The sequence below is a fragment of the Hyla sarda genome, chromosome 13 (assembly GCF_029499605.1).
Source record: "Hyla sarda isolate aHylSar1 chromosome 13, aHylSar1.hap1, whole genome shotgun sequence".
NCBI classification, from domain to species: Eukaryota; Metazoa; Chordata; class Amphibia; order Anura; family Hylidae; genus Hyla; species Hyla sarda.
Window position 1 is genome coordinate 49,393,601 of NC_079201.1, and position 19,312 is coordinate 49,412,912.

The 19,312-nt window shown below is 42.5% G+C and overlaps 1 protein-coding gene and 1 non-coding gene across 4 annotated transcripts in view; both read right to left on the reverse strand.

The window, feature by feature from the left end:
• Window positions 1-19,312, reverse strand: part of MFSD11 (major facilitator superfamily domain containing 11) — a 76,113-nt gene that overhangs the window by 36,043 nt on the left and 20,758 nt on the right. For all 3 annotated transcript variants that reach the window (XM_056549521.1, XM_056549520.1, XM_056549519.1), the window contains 3 exons: window positions 18,926-18,981; window positions 12,734-12,841; window positions 12,515-12,594 (listed from right to left, as the gene is read on the reverse strand). In XM_056549521.1, the coding sequence (XP_056405496.1) occupies window positions 12,515-12,594; window positions 12,734-12,841; window positions 18,926-18,981 (244 nt within the window). The remainder of the gene's footprint in view (window positions 1-12,514; window positions 12,595-12,733; window positions 12,842-18,925; window positions 18,982-19,312) is intronic.
• LOC130297864 (U2 spliceosomal RNA) lies at window positions 9,035-9,217 on the reverse strand. Its single transcript, XR_008849723.1, has one exon. It is a non-coding gene; the product is annotated as a U2 spliceosomal RNA (small nuclear RNA).

Below are 19,312 nucleotides of genomic sequence, written 5' to 3' on the forward strand. Positions count from 1 at the left end.
TGCAGGGGAAATGTAGGATTGCATTTTCTTCTATTAAAGGGAAACTGTCACATAGCAAATACCTGTATGCAGGTAGTATATCACAGACCAAGGGGGTGTTAAGCAGATCTTCAAGAAGGGCTCTGTCTTCCCCAGGTAACTATAGACCAGGAAGCTTAAAGGGGTACTCCGACGCTAAGACATCTTATCCCCTATCCACAGCTTCAGTGTGGAAAAATACAGGCCACACTTGGTACTTTAGTTGCCGAGGCACGTACCACGCTCAGTTCTGTGCACCGAGTCCCGTTCATTAAAAAAGGGCTTGTGCATGGAACTTTGCTGATCCTGGAACAGTTGCCTCGGCAACTGTAATGCCACCCCACGCTGGAGCTGAAGATCGCACGGGACTAAAACTTGGGACTTGCACTTTATGGGCAATAGGTTTAGAAAGTTTTGTTTTAACTGGATTGAAAAATAGCTTAAGGAACGTACCCAGAGAGTGGTGGTCAATGATTCCTTATCTGCCCCCAGTTATTAGTGGTGTATTCCAAGATTCAGTTCTGGGCCCGCTCTTATTTAATTTATTTATGAATGATAGAGAAGATGGCATTAACTGCTCTGTTTCTATCTTTGCAGATGACACCAAGCTTTGTAGCACGGCACAGTCTATAGAAGACAAGCACAAGCTGACTTGGACACATAATGGGGGAGATTTATCAAAACCTGTCCAAAGTAAAAGTTGCTGAGTTGCCCATAGCAACCAATCAGATCACTTCTTTCATTTTGCAGAGGCCTTGTTAAAAAGGAAAGAAGCGATCTGATTGGTTGCTATGGGCAACTCAGCAACTTTTCATCTGGACAGGTTCCCCCTAAATGTCTGGGCATCCACTTAGCAAATGAGGTTCAATGTGGATCAATGTAAAGTTATGCATCTCGGTACAAAAAACCTGCAAGCAATATATGTCTTGGGGTGGATAAACTAGGAGAGTCACTGGTAGAGAAGGATCTGGTTGTACAGAATAGCATGCAATATCAAGCAGCTGCAACAGCAGGTTATAGTTATCTATGAAAATAGGCATGGACTTGCCTCACCTGGATCATGCTGCTCAATTTCGAGCACATGTTAAAAGGGGTATTCCAGGCCAAAATTTTTTTTTATATATCAACTGGCTCCGGAAAGTTAAACAGATTTGTAAATTACTTCTATTAAAAAATCTTAATCCTTCCAATAGTTATTAGCTTCTGAAGTTGAGTTGTTGTTTTCTGTCTAACTGCTCTCTGATGACTCACGTCCCGGGAGCTGTGCAGTTCCTATGGGGATATTCTCCCATCATGCACAGCTCCCGAGACGTAACATCATCATTGAGCAGTTAGACAGAAAACTTCAGAAGCCAATAACTATTGGAAGGATTAAGATTTTTTAATAGAAGTAATTTACAAATCTGTTTAACTTTCCGGAGCCAGTTGATATATATAAAAAAAGGTTTTGCCTGGAATACCCCTTTAATAAAAAGGAATGCCCTAGAGAAGGAAAAGGCACAAAGACGAACAACTAAACTAATGAGGAGCATGGAACATCTTAGTTATGAGGGAAGATTAAAATAATTACATTTGTTTAGTCTTGCAAAGAGATGTTTACGGGGGGATATGATCAGCTTATTTAAGAATGTAAATGGCCCATACTAAAATATGGGGAAAAAATTGTTCCAGGTTAAACTTCCTCAAAAGACAAGGGGGCGCTCCCTCCACCTGGTGAAAAAAAGGTTTAGTCTTCAGGACGACAAGCCTTCTTTACCATAAGAACTGTGAATCTGTGAGTCTACCTAAGGAACTGGTCAGAGCAAAAACAGTTCTTCAAAACTTAAAAAGTGCTTCAAAACTTAGATACATTCTTAGAACAAAATAACATGCATGCATATATAGAAATATGGAACCCTTGTCTATGGTTGCACACATCCCCTTCTCTTGATTCACCTACCCCTTTTCTTGGTTTAACTTGATGGACATGTAATTTTTCAACTGTACCAATTATAATTTTGTAGTAAAAGATTTAGTATAATTTTTGATTTATCCATTGAACCAATTGCTATTTCTGGGCTTAGAAGACTAGTGGGCAGTCCTACTCAGAGATTGACAGCTTTCTGCTGTACATGTACACATAGGAGAGGCTATTAATCAAGGAGTAGCGCCATACTTAGGACTTTTTAGCCTATAAGGAGCAGACATTTGCATGAAAAAAAAAAAAAAAAATTGTCTTATACTGAATCTTTTCCCACTAATATTATAAGACATGTTGCTTTTAAAGTGAATGGCTGTTTATGTGATACATGGACAACTCAAGTGCACCAAATTTAGAGCACCTGTTTGGTAGCAGTTCTATATTTTGCGTAGGGGGGTCACCCAAGAAGTCACATAGGCAGAAGTGGTCTTTGGGAGTGGGGAGACGTTGTAGTGAGAAAAACATTGGCTTAATCACGGAGGAGGGAGGTGCATCTAAGCCGAGCTCCGTGTACCGATATTGGCATTAACTAACCCCGACTAATTCGGAGAAATAAACCAGGACCCTGTCACAGTGTGCACCTGTATCCGACAGTGGCCCAGAGGTGATTCAAGTGGGATCCGTATTAAAGAGTGTGCCAAGGAGCACAAACTGTGCTTGGAGTGAGTGACAAAACGGGACGCTAACCCGAAGAAAATCCCCAGTGAAATCCCCTTACCGTATGTCCCAGCGTGTGCAGCGGGGGAAACAGTCATAAGCGTCCAGACGCAGAGGTCTCCTGGGAGCCGCCGGAACAAGTGAACAGTCAGCTGATCGGGCTGCCGTGAGTGCGGCAGCTCACGAAACCCAGGGATGGAGCCGTTGCGGCGACGAACGGCCGCAGCAGACACGCGAGAGATTAGCTGGAAGGTCAGGGGTTGGAGGAGAGTGCTAGCGCACAGACGGAGGCGGCTGTAAGTGGAGCAGAAGTAGAGTAGCATGGAAAATTACCACATGCCACATACAGAGGGGGGTATCGCTGCTCAAGAGCAGAATTTGATATATGCTGGATCCGCAGAGTCTCAGAGTGATCTATGGAATCTTGAAAAGAGTGAATGAAGAAGCAGGTGGAGTCAGAAGAGAGGGGATGGTATCGTGTAACAGGGATGAAGGAGCCCAGGGAGAGACATTTGCTTCAAGGGATCAAAGTGGGGCATATTCTGAGCTCGATCTGATACGAGCACTGATACAAGCGCTACAATCTAAAAATGATTTAGAGAGTGCAGTGAAGCAAAATGAGAAGTCTCAACAACAAGCACTCAGAGAAGTTAGAGCGGACATTGAGCAGATAACATCACGTATTAAAACAATGGAAGAGGACACAGCAATATTGAAAGGAAAAGTAGCCTCCCTAGAGGAAAAGTAATAAAAACATCACAACAAGTGCAAAAATTATCTTTACACTTGGATGATCAAGAAAACAGAGGGAGACGGAATAATATAAGGCTGAAAGGTGTGCCTGAGTTGTACCAACAAGATGATTTATATAGGCATGTGACTGAAATCTTTAACAAAGCTACAGGTCGCCCAGTGGTGGCTACATTCTTAATTTATAGAATACATAGAGTTACAAGTTAGAGCATCAACGTGTAGACTCTCTCCTAGGACTGTATCCACCTTTTCCAGCCCACCGGAGCACTTGAAAGCTGAACTCATTTATGCAGGTTAAAGTCAGCAAACGCCGAGCAGAGAAGTTTGTGACGAATCAAATTACTGGACGTTCGCTCATCTCTATTCCTCAATATTGGCCCTGTGGAAGTATGGAAGTAATGAATTGGCTGGACTGGGACTCATGTGGGGGGGGGGGGGGGCAAAGGGATAACGTGGGTGCCCAGTGACCATAGGAAACTGATGGTGGGCTCGTATAATGTGAGGGGCTTGCAGGACGCGGGTAAACGATCAATATTGAGTAATTTACTGAGGAAAGAAGGCTTGGACATAGGATTTCTCCAAGAAACACATCTACCAACACATAAGTTTGATCTTATGAACAAAAACTTCCGAATTGCTTCCCATAGTCATACAGATAATCCCAAAGCAAAAGGTACTAGCATTTTGAAATCCCAAAATATTCCATGGAATCATGTAGATAGTAGTAAAGACGAAGGGAGATATGGTTTTGCAACGGGGACTATCGCGTTACAAAAGGTAACTTTGGCATCAATATACCTCCCAATTATTAAACAGGGGTTAGTATTGCATAAAATATTGGACAAGTTCGAGGATTTCACTGAGGGGATTTAAAAGGATGATACATGACTTTCAATTGGTGGACGCCTGGCGAATTCTACATCCGAAAGAGAGGGATTATACTTGTTATTCATCAATGCATGACTCATTCTCTAGGACTGATTTTTTATTTTTTTTGATAAAACAGAGAGCTGTGGAAATGTTACCGGTGGCATTAATGGACAGCATATTTTTTTCTGATCACGTGCTTGTAAAAATTGTAATCGCGATGCCTCAAATCTACGCAAGACAGTGGAACTGGAAATTAAGTAACAGTCGCCGAGTTGAAAGCTCAAGTGAAAGAATATTGTGAGATTTAGGATTTAGCAGAGATAGACCCAGGAGTAGTATGTGAAGCACATAAATGTGTAGCTAGAGGGATATTAGTTAAACATGGAGCCCGACTAAAAAACTCAAAAACTGAATAGGTTAATGCAAGAACTGAGAGACCTGGAGATAGAGTATAAGGAAGTTCAGATGCATACTGAAAATTAAAATAATCTAACAAATTGTAAGAGTCAAATGTATAAGTATAGCAACAAAATAGGGAGGGCTCTAGCTGTGGCGGAAAAGGCGCAAAGATCAAGAACATTCATTGAAAAAATACAAACTAAAACTCCTAATATCTCATACCGCACAACAAAGATAGCAGACCTTTAGAATCTTTTATGGGGAGTTATATGACATTGATGTGCATAATCCTATGACTAGGGGGGGGGTGAATTCTGAGCAAAAGTGAAGTCATACATAGCAAGCTCAGGATCGCAGAAATTAGAGAGAACTGAAGTAGAGGAGCTAGAAAAGGCTGTTTCAGAAGAGGAACTGAATCAGGCCTTAAGTTCATTGCAAGAAGGGAAGTCGCCAGGACTTCCTGTGGGCTATCCTTGACCTATTACAAATGCTTGAAAGAAATCCTGAATCCGTTTTTTCTTAACCCCTTGGGGACGGAGCCCATTATAACCCTAAGGACGGGAGCATTTTTTTCAAATCTGACCTCTATCACTTTATGCATTTAAGGAAAACTGTCAGATATTTTCTCCCGCACTATCCACACTACTGGTGGATAGTGTGGGAGATGCTGATTAAAATGAGCCCTACCTCGCCCGGATCCCCCCCGGCCGTTCTACCGCAATTGTAGTTTTATTCTATGTGTATATCTTGCTGTAACTGGCATGGGCGGGGCTTCTGCAGGCTAACTGGCACTACCGTCAGCAACTCTTATGAATATTCATCCCCCCTCCCTCCAGTTCTCCCTCTCTTCGCCGCTCCTAACTGAAGGGAGGGGGCATGAATATTCTTAAGCAGCGCTGACGTCAGTGCCAGTTAGCTGCAGAAGCCCCGCTCGTGCCAGTTACAGCAAGATATACACATAGATTAAACCTACAATTGCAGGCGAACGGCCAGGTGGATCCGGGCGAGGTAGGGCTCGTTTAAATCAGCGTCTCCCACACTATCCACCAGTAGTGTGGATAGTGGGGGAGAAAAAATCTGACAGTTCTCCATTAATAACTCTGGGATGCTTTTACTTATAAATTTGATTCTGAGATAGTTTTTTCGTGACATATTGTACTTTACGTTAGTGGTAAATTTTCGTCGATACTTGCATAATTTCTTGGTGAAAAATTCCAAAATTTCTGGAAAAATTAGAAAATTTGAAAACTTTGAAGCTCTCTGCTTGTAAGGAAAAGGGACATGTCAAATAAATAACATTGAATCACATATACAATATGTTAACTTTATGTTTGCATCATAAAGTTGACATGTTTTTAATTTTTTAAGACATCATAGGGCTTCAAAGTATAGCAGCAATTTTCCAATTTTTCACGAAAATGTCAAAATCTGAATTTTTCAGGAACCAGTTAAAGGGGTAGTCCAGTGGTGAAAAACTTATCCCCTATCCTAAGGATAGGAGATAAGTTTGAGATCGCGGGGGGGTCCGACCGCTGGGGCCCCCTGCGATCTCTCTGTATGGGGGCCAGGCTCTCCGGCCAGATAGCGGGTGTCGACCCCTCAATACATCGCTATGGCAGAGCCGGAGATCGCTCCGGCTCTGCCATAGAGTTGTATTGAGGGGGCGTTTCGGCCGCTGCTTCGTGCGGTAGTCGACACGCCCCCTTCCCGTGGCCTGTCAGGGCCCCGTACAGAAGATCGCGGGGGGGGGGGGGGATAAGTTGGTCACCACTGGACTACTCCTTTAAGTTTAGAAGTGAATTTGAGGGTCTTTAAGCTGCAAATCCCCAATGATGGACCCCATTATGAAAACTGCACCCCTCAAAGTATTCAAAATGACATTCAAAAAGTTAACCCTTTAGGTGTTTCACAGGAATAGCAGCAGAATGGAGATAGCAGCAGAATGGAGAAAAATCAAAATCTCCATTTTTTTACATTAACATGTTATTGTAGCCCCATTGTTTTCATTTTACAAGGGGTAAAAGGTAAAAAGGCCCCCCAAAACTTGTAATTAATTTTCTCTCGAGTAAGGAAATCCCTCATATGTGGATGTAAAGTGCTCTGTGGATGCTCTAGAGGGCTCAGAAGAGAAGGAGCAACAATGGGATTTTGGAGAACAAATTTTGCTGAAATGGTTTATTATATTATTCAGTTATTATACCCCACAGGTGATTGACGAACTTTTATTAAAGTCGGATGTGAAAATGAAAAATTTGATTTAACACTAAAATGCTGGCGTTACCCCAAACTTTTCCTTTTCACAAGGAGTAATAGGAGAAAATGCCCCCCAAAATTTGTAACCCCATTTCTCTCGAGTAAGGAAATACTTCATATGTGGATGTAAAGTGCTCTGTGGGTGCACTAGAGGGCTCAGAAGGGAAGGAGTGACATTTGGGTTTTGGAGAGTGAATTTTGCTGAAATGTTTTTTGGGGGGCATGTCACATTTAGGAAGCCCGCATGATACCAGACCAGTTTAAAAAAATAAATAAATAAATAAATAAAAAACACATGGCATACTATTTTGGAAACTACACCCCTCAAGAAAGGTAAAAAGGGGTAAAGTGAGCCTTAACATCCCACAGGTTATTGACAATTTTTTTTTTTTAAATGCTGGTGTTACCCCCAATTTTTCATTTTCACAAGGGGTAATAGGAGAAAAAGCCCCCAAAAATGTTTCTTCTGAGTATGGAAATACCCCATATGTGGATGTAAAGTGCTCTGCAGGCGAACTACAATGCTCAGAAGAGAAGGAGGGCCATTAAAGAGAGAATTTGGTTGGAATGGAAGTCGGGGGCCATGTGTATTTACAAAGCCCCCATGGTGCCAGAACAGTGGACCCCCACATGTGACCCCATTATGGAAACAACACCCCTAACGGAATGTAATAAGGGGTGCAGTGAGCATTTACACCCCACTAGCGTTTGACAGATCTTTGGAACAGTGGGCTGTGCAAATGAAAAATTAAATTTTTCATTTTCACGGACCACTGTTTCAAAAATCTGTCAGACACCTGTGGGGTGTATATGCTCACTGTCAAGGGGTGGGGTGTGAAGGCTCATGTAAACGCACATGGCCTTCAATTCCGGCCTAATTCTCTCTCTCAAAAGCCCAATGGCGCTCATTCTCTTCTGAGCCTTGTAGTTCACCAGCAGAGCACTTTACATTCACATATGGGGTCTTTCCATACTCCTTACAAGAAATGGGGTTACCTATTACCCCTTGCAAAATTGAAAAATTTGGGGTAACACCAGCATTTCAAGGGAAATTTTTTTTTATTTTCATGTCGAACTTTAACGAAAATTTGGCAAACACCTGCGGGGTGTTAAGGCTCACTATACCCCTTGTTACATTCCATGAGGGGTGTAGTTTCCAAAATGGGGTCACATGTGTGTATTTTTTCTTTCGTGTTTATGTCAGAACCGCTGTAACCAGCAGCCACCCCTGTGCAAATCACCAATTTAGACCTCAAATGTACATGGTGCTCTCTCACTCCTGAGCCTTGTTGTGCGTCCGCAGATCACTTTGCGTCCACATATGGGGTATTTCTGTTAGTGTAAAATTTTTTCTTTTTTACACTAACATGCTGGTGTAGCCCCGAACTTTACCTTTTCATAAGGGGTAAGAGGAGAAAAATCCCCACAAATTTTTTAACACAATTTCTCCCGAGTACAGAAATACCCCATATGTGGCCCTAAACTGTTGCCTTGAAATACGACAGGGCTTCGAATTTGAGAGAGCGCCATGCGCATTTGAGGCCTAAATTAGGACTTTGCAATAGGGGCGGACCCAGATACAAGGATGGGGCTTGTCTCCACCAAAACCCTAGGGCAGTGTTTCCCAAACAGGGTGCCTTCAGCTGTTGCAAGTCTATGGCTGTCCAGCAATACTGGGAGTTGTTGTTTTGCAACAGCTGGAGGCTCCATTCAGGAAACCCTGCCGTATGAGACCTTTTTCATTTTTATTGGGGGGGGGGATGGACATGGCCGTTGTGAGAGGACTGAGACTACTGTCTGGTCTCATGAGAGCAGGTGCAATCATGGCCACGCAGGGACACTCCCACAGAGAACCTGCCCTGGACGAGGGGATCTGGGACAGCAGCCGCAAATGTGACGAAGAGGGAATAACTTATGTACACATCAAAAAACACCTGCGGACCTGGCAAAGATGACATGACAACTGGTAGTAGAAAGGAAAAAACATTCCCGACAGTAACTCTGGTAACTTCTAAGGGATCGTGAAATCCCTGGAACAACCCGCCACAGGGAGTCACATATATCCGACAGAGTGAGAACCTTGGCGACAGCAGGTACTCCAAAGGCATGAAGCCTAGCAGACATTTTTGGTGTACTGTACCCAAAGATACTGCCCTATCGGGTGAATGCATAGGGCGACAGAAGCAAACTTTGAAATATTCCCCAGTTCTCAAAAATCCATTTAGTTTATGGTCCCCAGATAGGGGACATATCAAAGACAAAACTCAGAAGAACAGATAGTACACCTGAGTGGAGGGGAGAAGTGATAAATAGTACAGGCAAAGGCTGTAATTTTGTGCTCCCCGAGATCACAAGCGTGCATGGAAAATAAGGAAAAATGCAATTGAAGACCACAAGAGGGCGCAAAACGCCACTCAAATGGTCTGAGGAACCAGCAGATGATTTTTTTTTTTTAATATTTGAGAGATTATGCCAGAAAATCATCCCACATAAATTATTATTTTAGGACCGAATCCAGATTCCCACAGATGTGTGACTGTTAGCACTTTTAGCTTGCCGGTACTCAGATAGTTCATTCGTGGGGGGGGGCAGAGATATGATCCGAGCCCCCGTCCAGCGGCACGTCCGTGTCTCTTCGGTGGCGGGAGAGGGAAAGCGGTGTCCGGCTGGAAAGGGGCCCGCGGGGCTTGAGGACTACAGTTCAAAAAACAAGGAGTCTGAGGATACAGCCTCTGACCTCCCTGGTGGCACTTAAGACCCCTGCAGCGCACCGAGTCCGGAGGGCTCGCTGCGGGGAGGAGAGGGGCAAAGCTAAGCTCTGTAGTAGGACACAGATCCTTCCCTGCCGGGCGCTCTGAAGGCAGAGCAGCCAGAGCAGAAAGAGAGTCATCTCCCGCTCAGAAGCAGGGAAGAAGAGGGGTTGAGTTACCTGCCGCCATTACTGGTCCCGCCGGCCAGCACAGCGCTGGAGTAGCAGGACCCAGTCGAGGTGGTACAGGGTCCCAGAAATAATCCGAGGCAAGGAGCATGCCGAGGGTGAAGGTAAATGTTGGAGACGTGGGGAAAGCAAGGGAGACCTCCTTGACATTTTCTGGCTATGCCCGAAATTGAGAAATTTCTGGACGAAGGTACATGAGTTAATTACAAAAATAACAGGCGAGGAATTAGCCTTTGCTCACGTGAAACACACTGATATATCCCTAAAACAATATAAAAATTCTTTGTTAGGGTATTTAGTTAGGACAGCCAGGAATTGCATCCAGTTATTGTGGAAAAAAGAGAGGGCACACACAGTCTTGTGGTCAGGGCGACAAAATACCAATACTGAATTTTTTTGTACTTGGAGGAATTGGGTTCAATTTCAAGTGTCAGGAGATTATGACGCTTCAATGAGAGCTCCGATGTAGTGGGGGAAGGTTTAAGAGGGAGCAAAGATAGAAAAGGGTTAGTGTGGGCATTCTCTTGCTAAGTGAGGAATTATCTTTTTTTTGTTTTTTGATGAAGTGAGCGTGTAAGAAGTGCAGGAGGGGCAAATAAGAATATAGAAGGCACCCTTTTCTTTCTAGGTGAGAGAAGCACCAGAGTAGTTGGGTGGCCAGGAGGATATGGCGATAATAATATGTTTGACATGTATGTTTTGAGTTGTTGTAAAGGTGCTTGAAATAAAAAATAAAGAATTTATTAAAAAAATAAATAAATAAAGAAGTGGTCTTTGTGACACACACCCCTTCCATCTCACTATATCAGGTACAATTTAAGTCTTCATAACTACAGATATTACTAGTTTTAGAAATATGAGTCACACCTATTTCAAGATCATAAACTTCATTTTCAAACAAAATTATCCAGATACCATAGTGGCTTTCCAGATAACAAAATTATAATGCACTAATTTTAGAACTATAAGAATTATACATTCCTCATATCATTTTTGAGGGCTGTCTTCAGCTAACATCCTTTATACAGTACACATAAACACTCTGCTAAGCCAAACATCTGTATGTTCACAAAGAAGGGAAGAGGGATAAGCCACTGCCTGATAGTTGGAGGGAGGCCTACCTTCCTGAATACAAAAGGATTGAGTGGCTAAAATTCAATGTACCCTTATCCTTCACTCCCCATGTATCATCTGCTGGGGGAAGAGTCTAGAGGCCTGCAATTGGTGTGGTTGACCAACACATGTCTAATGTACATGACCAGTTTAACACTCCAGTTTTTCCACTAGGGAAGATAAACAGCGAAGTAATCTCTGAAGGCAACTTACAAGTAGTAATGCTTAAAATGTGCCTTCAATTTCTGAAAATTTGTTAGATATAATCGCTGGGCACTAAGACCCTCATTTTTCAAGATGCTACAGTACACAGGAGTTTCTGGAGAGTTGTAGGGCTTGACGCTACAGCTATCTTCAATTATACCAGCTATATCCGGGAGAAGCTCCTATGTATTCTAATGAGCAGCTCTGTCCTGTGGAACTTGAACCTTTACTGTGGAAAACATTGGACTTGTTTCTATGACAAAGTTTTTCATAACTGGAAATAACTTAAATGGGCACGGTCAGATACAAAAACTTTTGATATGTTGTAAAGCATGCAAAACCAATAGATTTTGCAATTGCTTTCATTAGAAAATTTTCAGTATTTCATAATTAAAAAGCCAGTCAAACAACTGCCCCCCCTGCCTGCTTGGACACATACTAGTTCTGTTGTGTCCATACATCATCACCTATGTCATGGACACACTTCCTTGATTGACAGCTAGCTATGAGCGCAGGGCTCACATCTGGAGGAAATATCCCACTGTCAGCTTGTGTTCCGCTACTGTCAGTGAGGACAAGCAGGGAGTTGTAGTTTTGCAAATGCTAGTGGAGATGTGAGCAGACAGCATACTGAGGGAGGGGGCAGAGACCTGCACAGTGAGGCCACGCCCCCTCACTTTCAGAGGAATTCAGACTAGTGAGCTAAATTAAAAAAGTGTAATAAAAAATTTAAGGTGCTAGACACATAACAATTAGATGTACATGGTCAGGATTAGGTACTGAGTGATATATTTAAAAAAAAATGTTTTTGTTTGATCTGACGGGTACCCTTTAACTTATTTGTTTCCAGGAAATGATTTATGAAATAATTAGATATGAATTCACAGAACAAATCACCACCTAATGTCACTAGGACACAGAAACCTGAAGAATCCTCAGTGCTATACTTAAAAATAGCTAAGAATCATTCACCACTATGCTTTAATTTCTGCTGAAAGAACCATAAGAAAAAGCCCTTTGAGCCCATATAATTATTTAATCACATTGATGGCTTGTACACATGGGTAAAACAGTGTGCAGAGCTGCACTGCTGTTTATGTCCGAACTGTGGCGAAGTCCTGTACGTCCTGTGGTTTTGAGGCAGAAATCAGTGAGGCTTCCGCGTCAAAATACTTGATGTTTTTGGCCATGTGAGCATTCCCTAATGGTTTTTGTGCTGGGTAAATCTTCTCTGATGAAACAGGGATAGGTAGCAATCAAATATATAGAAAAAAATATAAAGAATATAAAAGATAAAGAAAAAACAAATATGGCTGCACCACACATGGTATGGAGCATATCACACTTACCTGCAGCAGCAATGCCGATTAAAACAGACAAAGTGTAAAATGACCATGTGAACGGCTGAATAAACATGGCAATATAAGCACTAAGAGAAAAGAAAGAAGGAAAATATATAGAAATACAAAAGATACAAATATACAGCTCACTACAGAAAATCTGTATAAGCACAGTAACAACACTCTTCAGACAGATGTGCCCCATCCACAGGTGTAGACATCATTTACCTGTAAAATATTCCACTCAGGAACATGGACAACTGAGTACCGATCAAAGCAACCACGGACGGAGCTATAAGATTGGATGCAGAGAACACTCCATATATAATGGCCATGCTGAAAAGAAGAAAAAAAACATACAGTATTTATATGGACAAGTTTTACTAACGCATAGAGCAGTGATCTCTAACCTTAAGAAAAACGACATCTCTCATTATGCCCTGACAGCTAAAGGCCGTCCAAACACAACGGGAATTGTAATTCTGCCACAAGATTGGGTAACAGTAGGAACACTATACTCTGCCACACATTGCCCTAAATAGCTGCTCAGGTAACATGCAACTGCTCAGTAAATGGACTATAAACCTTTTAGTATATATTGTGTCTCTTTATTTAATACCTACAGCTATTGTAACAATGCTGAATTTCACATGATTAACCCCTTCATGACCCAGCCCATTTTCACCTTCATGACCTGGGCATTTTTTGAAAATCTGACCACTGTCACTTTAAACATTAATAACTTTGAAATGCTCTTACTTATCATTCTGATTCCGAGACTGTTTTTTCGTGACATATTCTACTTTATGTTATTGGTAAAATTTCACTGATATTTGCATCCTTTCTTGGTAAAAAAATCTAAAAATTTCATGAAAATTTTGAAAATTTAGCATTTTTCTAACTTTGAAAGTCTCTGCTTGAAAGGAAAATGGATATTCCAAATAAATGACACATTGATTCACATATACAATATGTCTACTTTGTGTTTGCATAAAAAAATTGACATGTTTTTATTTTTGAAGGGCACCAGAGGGCTTCAAAGTTCCGCAGCAATTTTACAATTTTTCTCAAGATTTTCAAAATCGTAATTTTTCAGGGGCCAGTTCAGGTTGGAAGTGGATTTTAAGGGTCTTCATATTAGAAATACCCCATAAATGACCCCATTATAAAAACTGCACCCCCCAAAGTATTCAAAATGACATTCAGTAAGTGTTTTAACCCTTTAGGTGTTTCACAGGAATAGCAGCAAAGTGAAGGAGAAAATTCTAAATCTTCATTTTTTACACTCGCATTTTCTTGTAGACCCAATTTTTTAATTTTTACAAGGGGTAAAAGGAGAGAAATCACCCTAAAATTTGTAACCCAATTTCTCTCGAGTAAGGAAATACCTCATATGCGTATGTAAAGTGTTCGGCGGGTGCAGTAGAGGGCTCAGAAGGGAAGGAGCGACAATGGGATTTTGGAGAGTGAGTTTTTCTGAAAGGGTTTTTGGGGGGCATGTCCCATTTAGGAAGCCCCTATGGTGCCAGAACAGTGGACCCCCCCCCACATGTGACCCCATTTTGGAAACTATACCCCTCATGGAATTTAATAAGGGGTGCAGTGAGCATTTACACCCCACTGGCGTTTGACAGATATTTGAAACAGTGGACTGTGCAAATCAAAAATTTTATTTTTCATTTTCACAGACCACTGTTCCAAAAATCTGTCATACACCAGTGGGGTGTAAATGCTCACTGCACCCCTTATTACATTCAGTGAGGGGTGTAGTTTCCAAAATGGGGTCACATATGGATATTTATTGTTTTGCGTTTGTCAGAACTGCTGTAACAATCAGCCACCCCTGTGCAAATCGCCTCAAATGTACATGGTGCACTCTCCCTTCTGGGCCCTTTTTGTGCGCCCCCAGAGCACTTTGCGCCCACATATGCGGTATCTCAGTACTCAGGAGAAATTGCGTTACAAATTTAGAGGGTCTTTTTTCCCCTTTTACCTCTTGTGAAAATGAAAAGTATAGGGCAACACCAGCATGTCAGTGTAAAAAATTTATTTTTTTACACTAACATGCTGGTGTAGACCCCAACTTCACCTTTTCATAAGGGGTTAAAGAAGAAAAAGCCCCCCAAAATTTGTAAGGCAATTTCTCCCGAGTGCGGCGATACCCCATGTGTGTCCCAAAACTGTTGCCCTGAAATACGACCGGGCTCCAAAGTGAGAGAGCGCCATGCGCATTTGAGGCCTGAATTAGGGATTTGCATAGGGGTGGACATAGGGGTATTCTATGCCAATGATTCCCAAACAGGGTGCCTCCAGCTGTTGCAAAACTCCCAGCATGCCTGGACAGTCAATGGCTGTCCGGCAATACTGGGAGTTATTATTTTGCAACAGCTGGAGGCTCTGTTTTGGAAACAGTAGCGTACCAGACATTTTTCATTTTTTTGGGGAGGGGGGGCTGTGTAGGGGTATGTGTATATGTAGTGTTTTTTACTTTTTATTTTAGGTTAGTGTTAGTGTAGTGTAGTGTTTTTAGGGTACAGTCACATGGGCAGAGGTTCACAGCAAGTTTGCCGCTGGAAGTTTGAGCTGCAGCGCAAAATTTGCGCCATCTCAAACTTGCAGCACTCACTGTAAACCTCCGCCCATGTGAGTGTACCCTGTACATTCACATTGGGGGGAGGGGGCAAACATCCAGCTGTTGCAAACTCGGAGCATGCCCTTTGGCTGTCCGTGCATGCTGGGAGTTGTAGTTTTGCAACAGCTGGAGGAACACTGGTTTGGAAACACTAAGTTAAGTAATAAACTTTCAAGTGTTTTGCAACCAAACTTAGTGTTTCCAAACCAGTGTGCCTCCAGCTGTTGCAAAACTACAACTCCCAGCATGCATGGTCTGTCAGTGCATGCTGGGAGTTATAGTTTTGCAACAATTGCAACAGCTGGAGGCACTGAGGTAGGAAACGGACAATGTTTCCCAACTAGTGTGCCTCCAGTTGTTGCAAAACTACAACTCCCAGCATGCCCACACTGCCCAGGCATGCTGGAAGTTGTAGTTCGGTAATATCTGAAGGATCAGATGTTGCCGAACTACAACTTCCAGCATGCTTGGGCTGTCTGGGCATGCTGGGAGTTGTAGTTTTGCAACATCTGGAGGTCCACAGTTTGGAGACCACTGTATAATGGTCTCCAATCTGTGCTCTTCCAGATGTTAGAGAACTACAACTCCCAGCATGCCTGGACAGACTGAGCATGCTGAGATTTGTAGTTTTGCAACATCTGGAAGAGCACAGATTGGAGACCATTATACAGTGGTCTCCAAACTGAGGACCTCCAGATGTTGCAAAACTACAACTCCCAGCATGCCCAGAAAGCCAAAGGCTGTCTGGGCATGCTGGGAGTTGCAGTTTTGAAACTCTTAGAGGCAGCAGTGAGATCGCTTTACGGCGATCTCACTGCTGCCAATGAAGATGCCGCACTGCTGCTGCAAACTCACCTCTGGGACGCAGCGCAGCCAGGACCGCATGGAGGACGCCGGGACCGCTCGGGACACCGCTCGGACGGGTAAGTGACACCGGGGGACGGGTCAGGGACAGTTAGAGCGGTGTGTGTCCCGATCCCCGTGATCGGGACTCACACACCGCGCTGCTAAGTATTTTCATAGCGAAACGCTGCTATCAGCTAGTCAGATTTGACCAGCTGATAGCAGCGATCGCTGGGGGTGGGGGATGAAACCCCCCGTGGTCGCACGGTAAGATGGCTGGCTATCAGTGATAGCCACCATCTTTCCGGGCGCTGCGGGATGCCGCGAGTAGCGGCAGTAATGTTCACGACGTACCTGTATGTCATGGGTCGGGAACACCTTGCCACCCATGACGTACAGGTATGTCATAGGTCGGGAAGGGGTTAAAAAGAAAAAAAAAATTGAAAATTATACTGTTATTGAGGTGTTCTTTCCTTGCTAACTTTCCTAACCCTTACATGGCGGTTTCTGTATGTTGGATTACGACCATCCAATTATCGAAAATATAATTATATATCAATATAGTAATATAGTACTGGGCCTTCGATTTTTGCTCTGACACAAAACTATGCAAGTGTAAGCATAAAACACGTTTTTACACAGAAAGGGATGCAAATATTCACATAATGTCACTTTCAACCAGAACAGGACTTACTACTATTGTACTAATACTATGCACAATCCCAGCCAGATGTGTCCATGCGGATCTTTTCCAGTGGCTAGCTGAGCGCCCAGGAGGAGGCAAAATTAAATATAGAGGCTGACTGGTCACCCTTAAAGGAGGATTCCCAACTCAAATTGGATAACAAGCTGATTGGTAGAAGTCCAACTGCAGGAAACCCTTCTAATCCTGAGAACGGGGACAAAACTCTCCCCGGAATGAACAGAGCGCATCATATCTATGTGCCACTTCTAAATGGAGAGGTGGCCTCACAGGAACTGTGTGCTCCATTCATTCTGGGGACAATTATGTCCTCGTTCTCAGGATCAGCAGGGGTCCAAGTAGTCGGGCCCCCACCAATCAGCTAGTTGTCCCTTATCCTATGGATACTAGATAAGTTGAGATTGGAACACTGGACTCTAAACTCAGAGTGAGCAGAGATATAAATGGCAAATGATACCTGAACTTACTAACAAAACTATATATGCAATATACATATCTATTTTTTGGGGGAGAGGTTTGCTTTATTTCAGCCTTAAATGTACCAATACACATTACATTACAGCTGCTGAAAACATCTGATTTCATTAAAACAATCCTTCCACAAGTGAAAGTGGGCTCGGTTTAAATTTTTAAGCAAGGTCCAAGAATGATCATTTAGTAAAAGAACATTCCCAGAAAGATCATTGGCCCTTTGCCCACAGTCACTCATGTATGCCCAGTATTAATCATTGTAATAGACAATATGGAATAAAATGTATACGACTGCATCAGTGAAATGCCATTCACCTGACGATAGTTCTTTCAGTGCTTGTTGGACCAGTTTTTTTTATTTAATATGTAAGTCTACAACTTTAGTTATAGAAAGGACAGAACCACTCAAATATAAACCTCATCAACAAACCTAATAATGTTTATTAGGTACAGGAGCTTTTGTCTGATGAGAGGACAAGAAAAGATTATTTGATCACTAACAATCTCTAAAGATCATCTTCAATTCTTAAAAGGGACTGTCCAGCAAAAATACTTTTTAAAGAAATATGCCCGGGATGTCTGATAAAATAAAAAAAAGTCTGTACTTTCTCTATAGCCTTCTTTATTGCAAGGCCCACGCTGGTAAAAACATTACATTGCCTCTCAGCCAATCACTGGATGCATCGGTGTCCTGCCTCAGGACTGGGAAGTGAAATTTAGCAGAGAGCGAGTGCCATGATAACGGAGACTGCAGGGGAGCAAGAGAGACAAGTACAGGTGTTGTTTGTTACTTTATCAGACAAGACAACCCCTTTCAAGAGTCACTGTTATTTAAAAACAAACTTTTCACAAGTCGTCCAGACCTGTCAAAACTTTAGATCGCAACGAGCTCAGTCCTGAGTTATAAGCTGGTGAAGTGAGTGGCTGTCAATCGAATCCGACTCTTATTCACTGTTTTAGTCTACACAGACGGAGCGGACAGCTGGGGAGAGCTGCTGTGCACTTCGCTGGCTTAGAACTCGCAATTGCAGTGTGTCTAAGGTTTGAAATCCGGTGCACTCTAAACTCTTGACATATCTAGAGTTGTTTTTTAAATTACAGTGACACTTTAAAGGGTAACTTCCAGCAGATTAGAAGAATGTAACCTGCTATGGGCTATTAGAGCAGGGATACTGTTTACCAAAGTACCTTTTGTATCCCTCTCCACTGCGCCATTTTTGTGTAACATAAATTTTAATAATATACTAATGAGGGCATTCTATGATGTACTGGGGAAGTAACTTTACCCCTAGGTGTACTGACCCACCCACCTGGTGCTGGAACAGCACCACCTCATGGATATGAGAGGCCTTTAGTTAGGTGAACAAAACTGATCATGAGAACATTGTCCCCTAAAACAATGTTTCCCAACCTAGTCCTCAAGGCACACCAACATTCCGGGTTTTTTCAGTTACTCCATTGGAATAGAACAGGGAAAAATTAAAATCCTGGACTGTTGGTGTGCCTTGAGGACTGGGTTGGGAAACACTGCCCTAAAAGAATGGAGCGCTGCATGCGTGTATATCCAGTCATTCAAGACTTTGCAGAGTTATTACCTATCTTGTGATATTCTTAACCCTCCTTCTGGAATTTTTTGTCACCAAATAAAGAAATAAATAAATGCCACTGTTTATACAACATTTTATGAAGAATAAAAGTGTAATATAGAGATCTACTGTAAAATTGGCAAACATCTCACAGAGAGAAGGTTTGTATCCATGGAGTTCTCTACCTGGTATATCCGCTGCCTTGGAATTCTGTATTATTCAGACTGGAGATGACAGTTTGCTGTAGAGAAGAACAGAAGATACATTTTACGTGATCTGCTCACCATACTCTTGGATAAGATTATTCTACACATTAATTTAATGTTAAGGAGCAGAACACTTGTCAAAATTATGGCTGCTCTGCTCCTCTATGGGGACTTAATTCTTTCCTGTTCCTAGCTGTGTATCTTCACCTGTACTGCAGCCTCTAGGAATCACCCGATGGTCACTAGAGACTGTAGTGCAGCTAAATATACACAGCCAGGAGCAGGGAGAGGTAAGTGTTTGGCAGTGCCACTGCTCTAAATTAAGAATTGGTCTATACAGATCACTGTTTACTGTCTAGCCCCTTC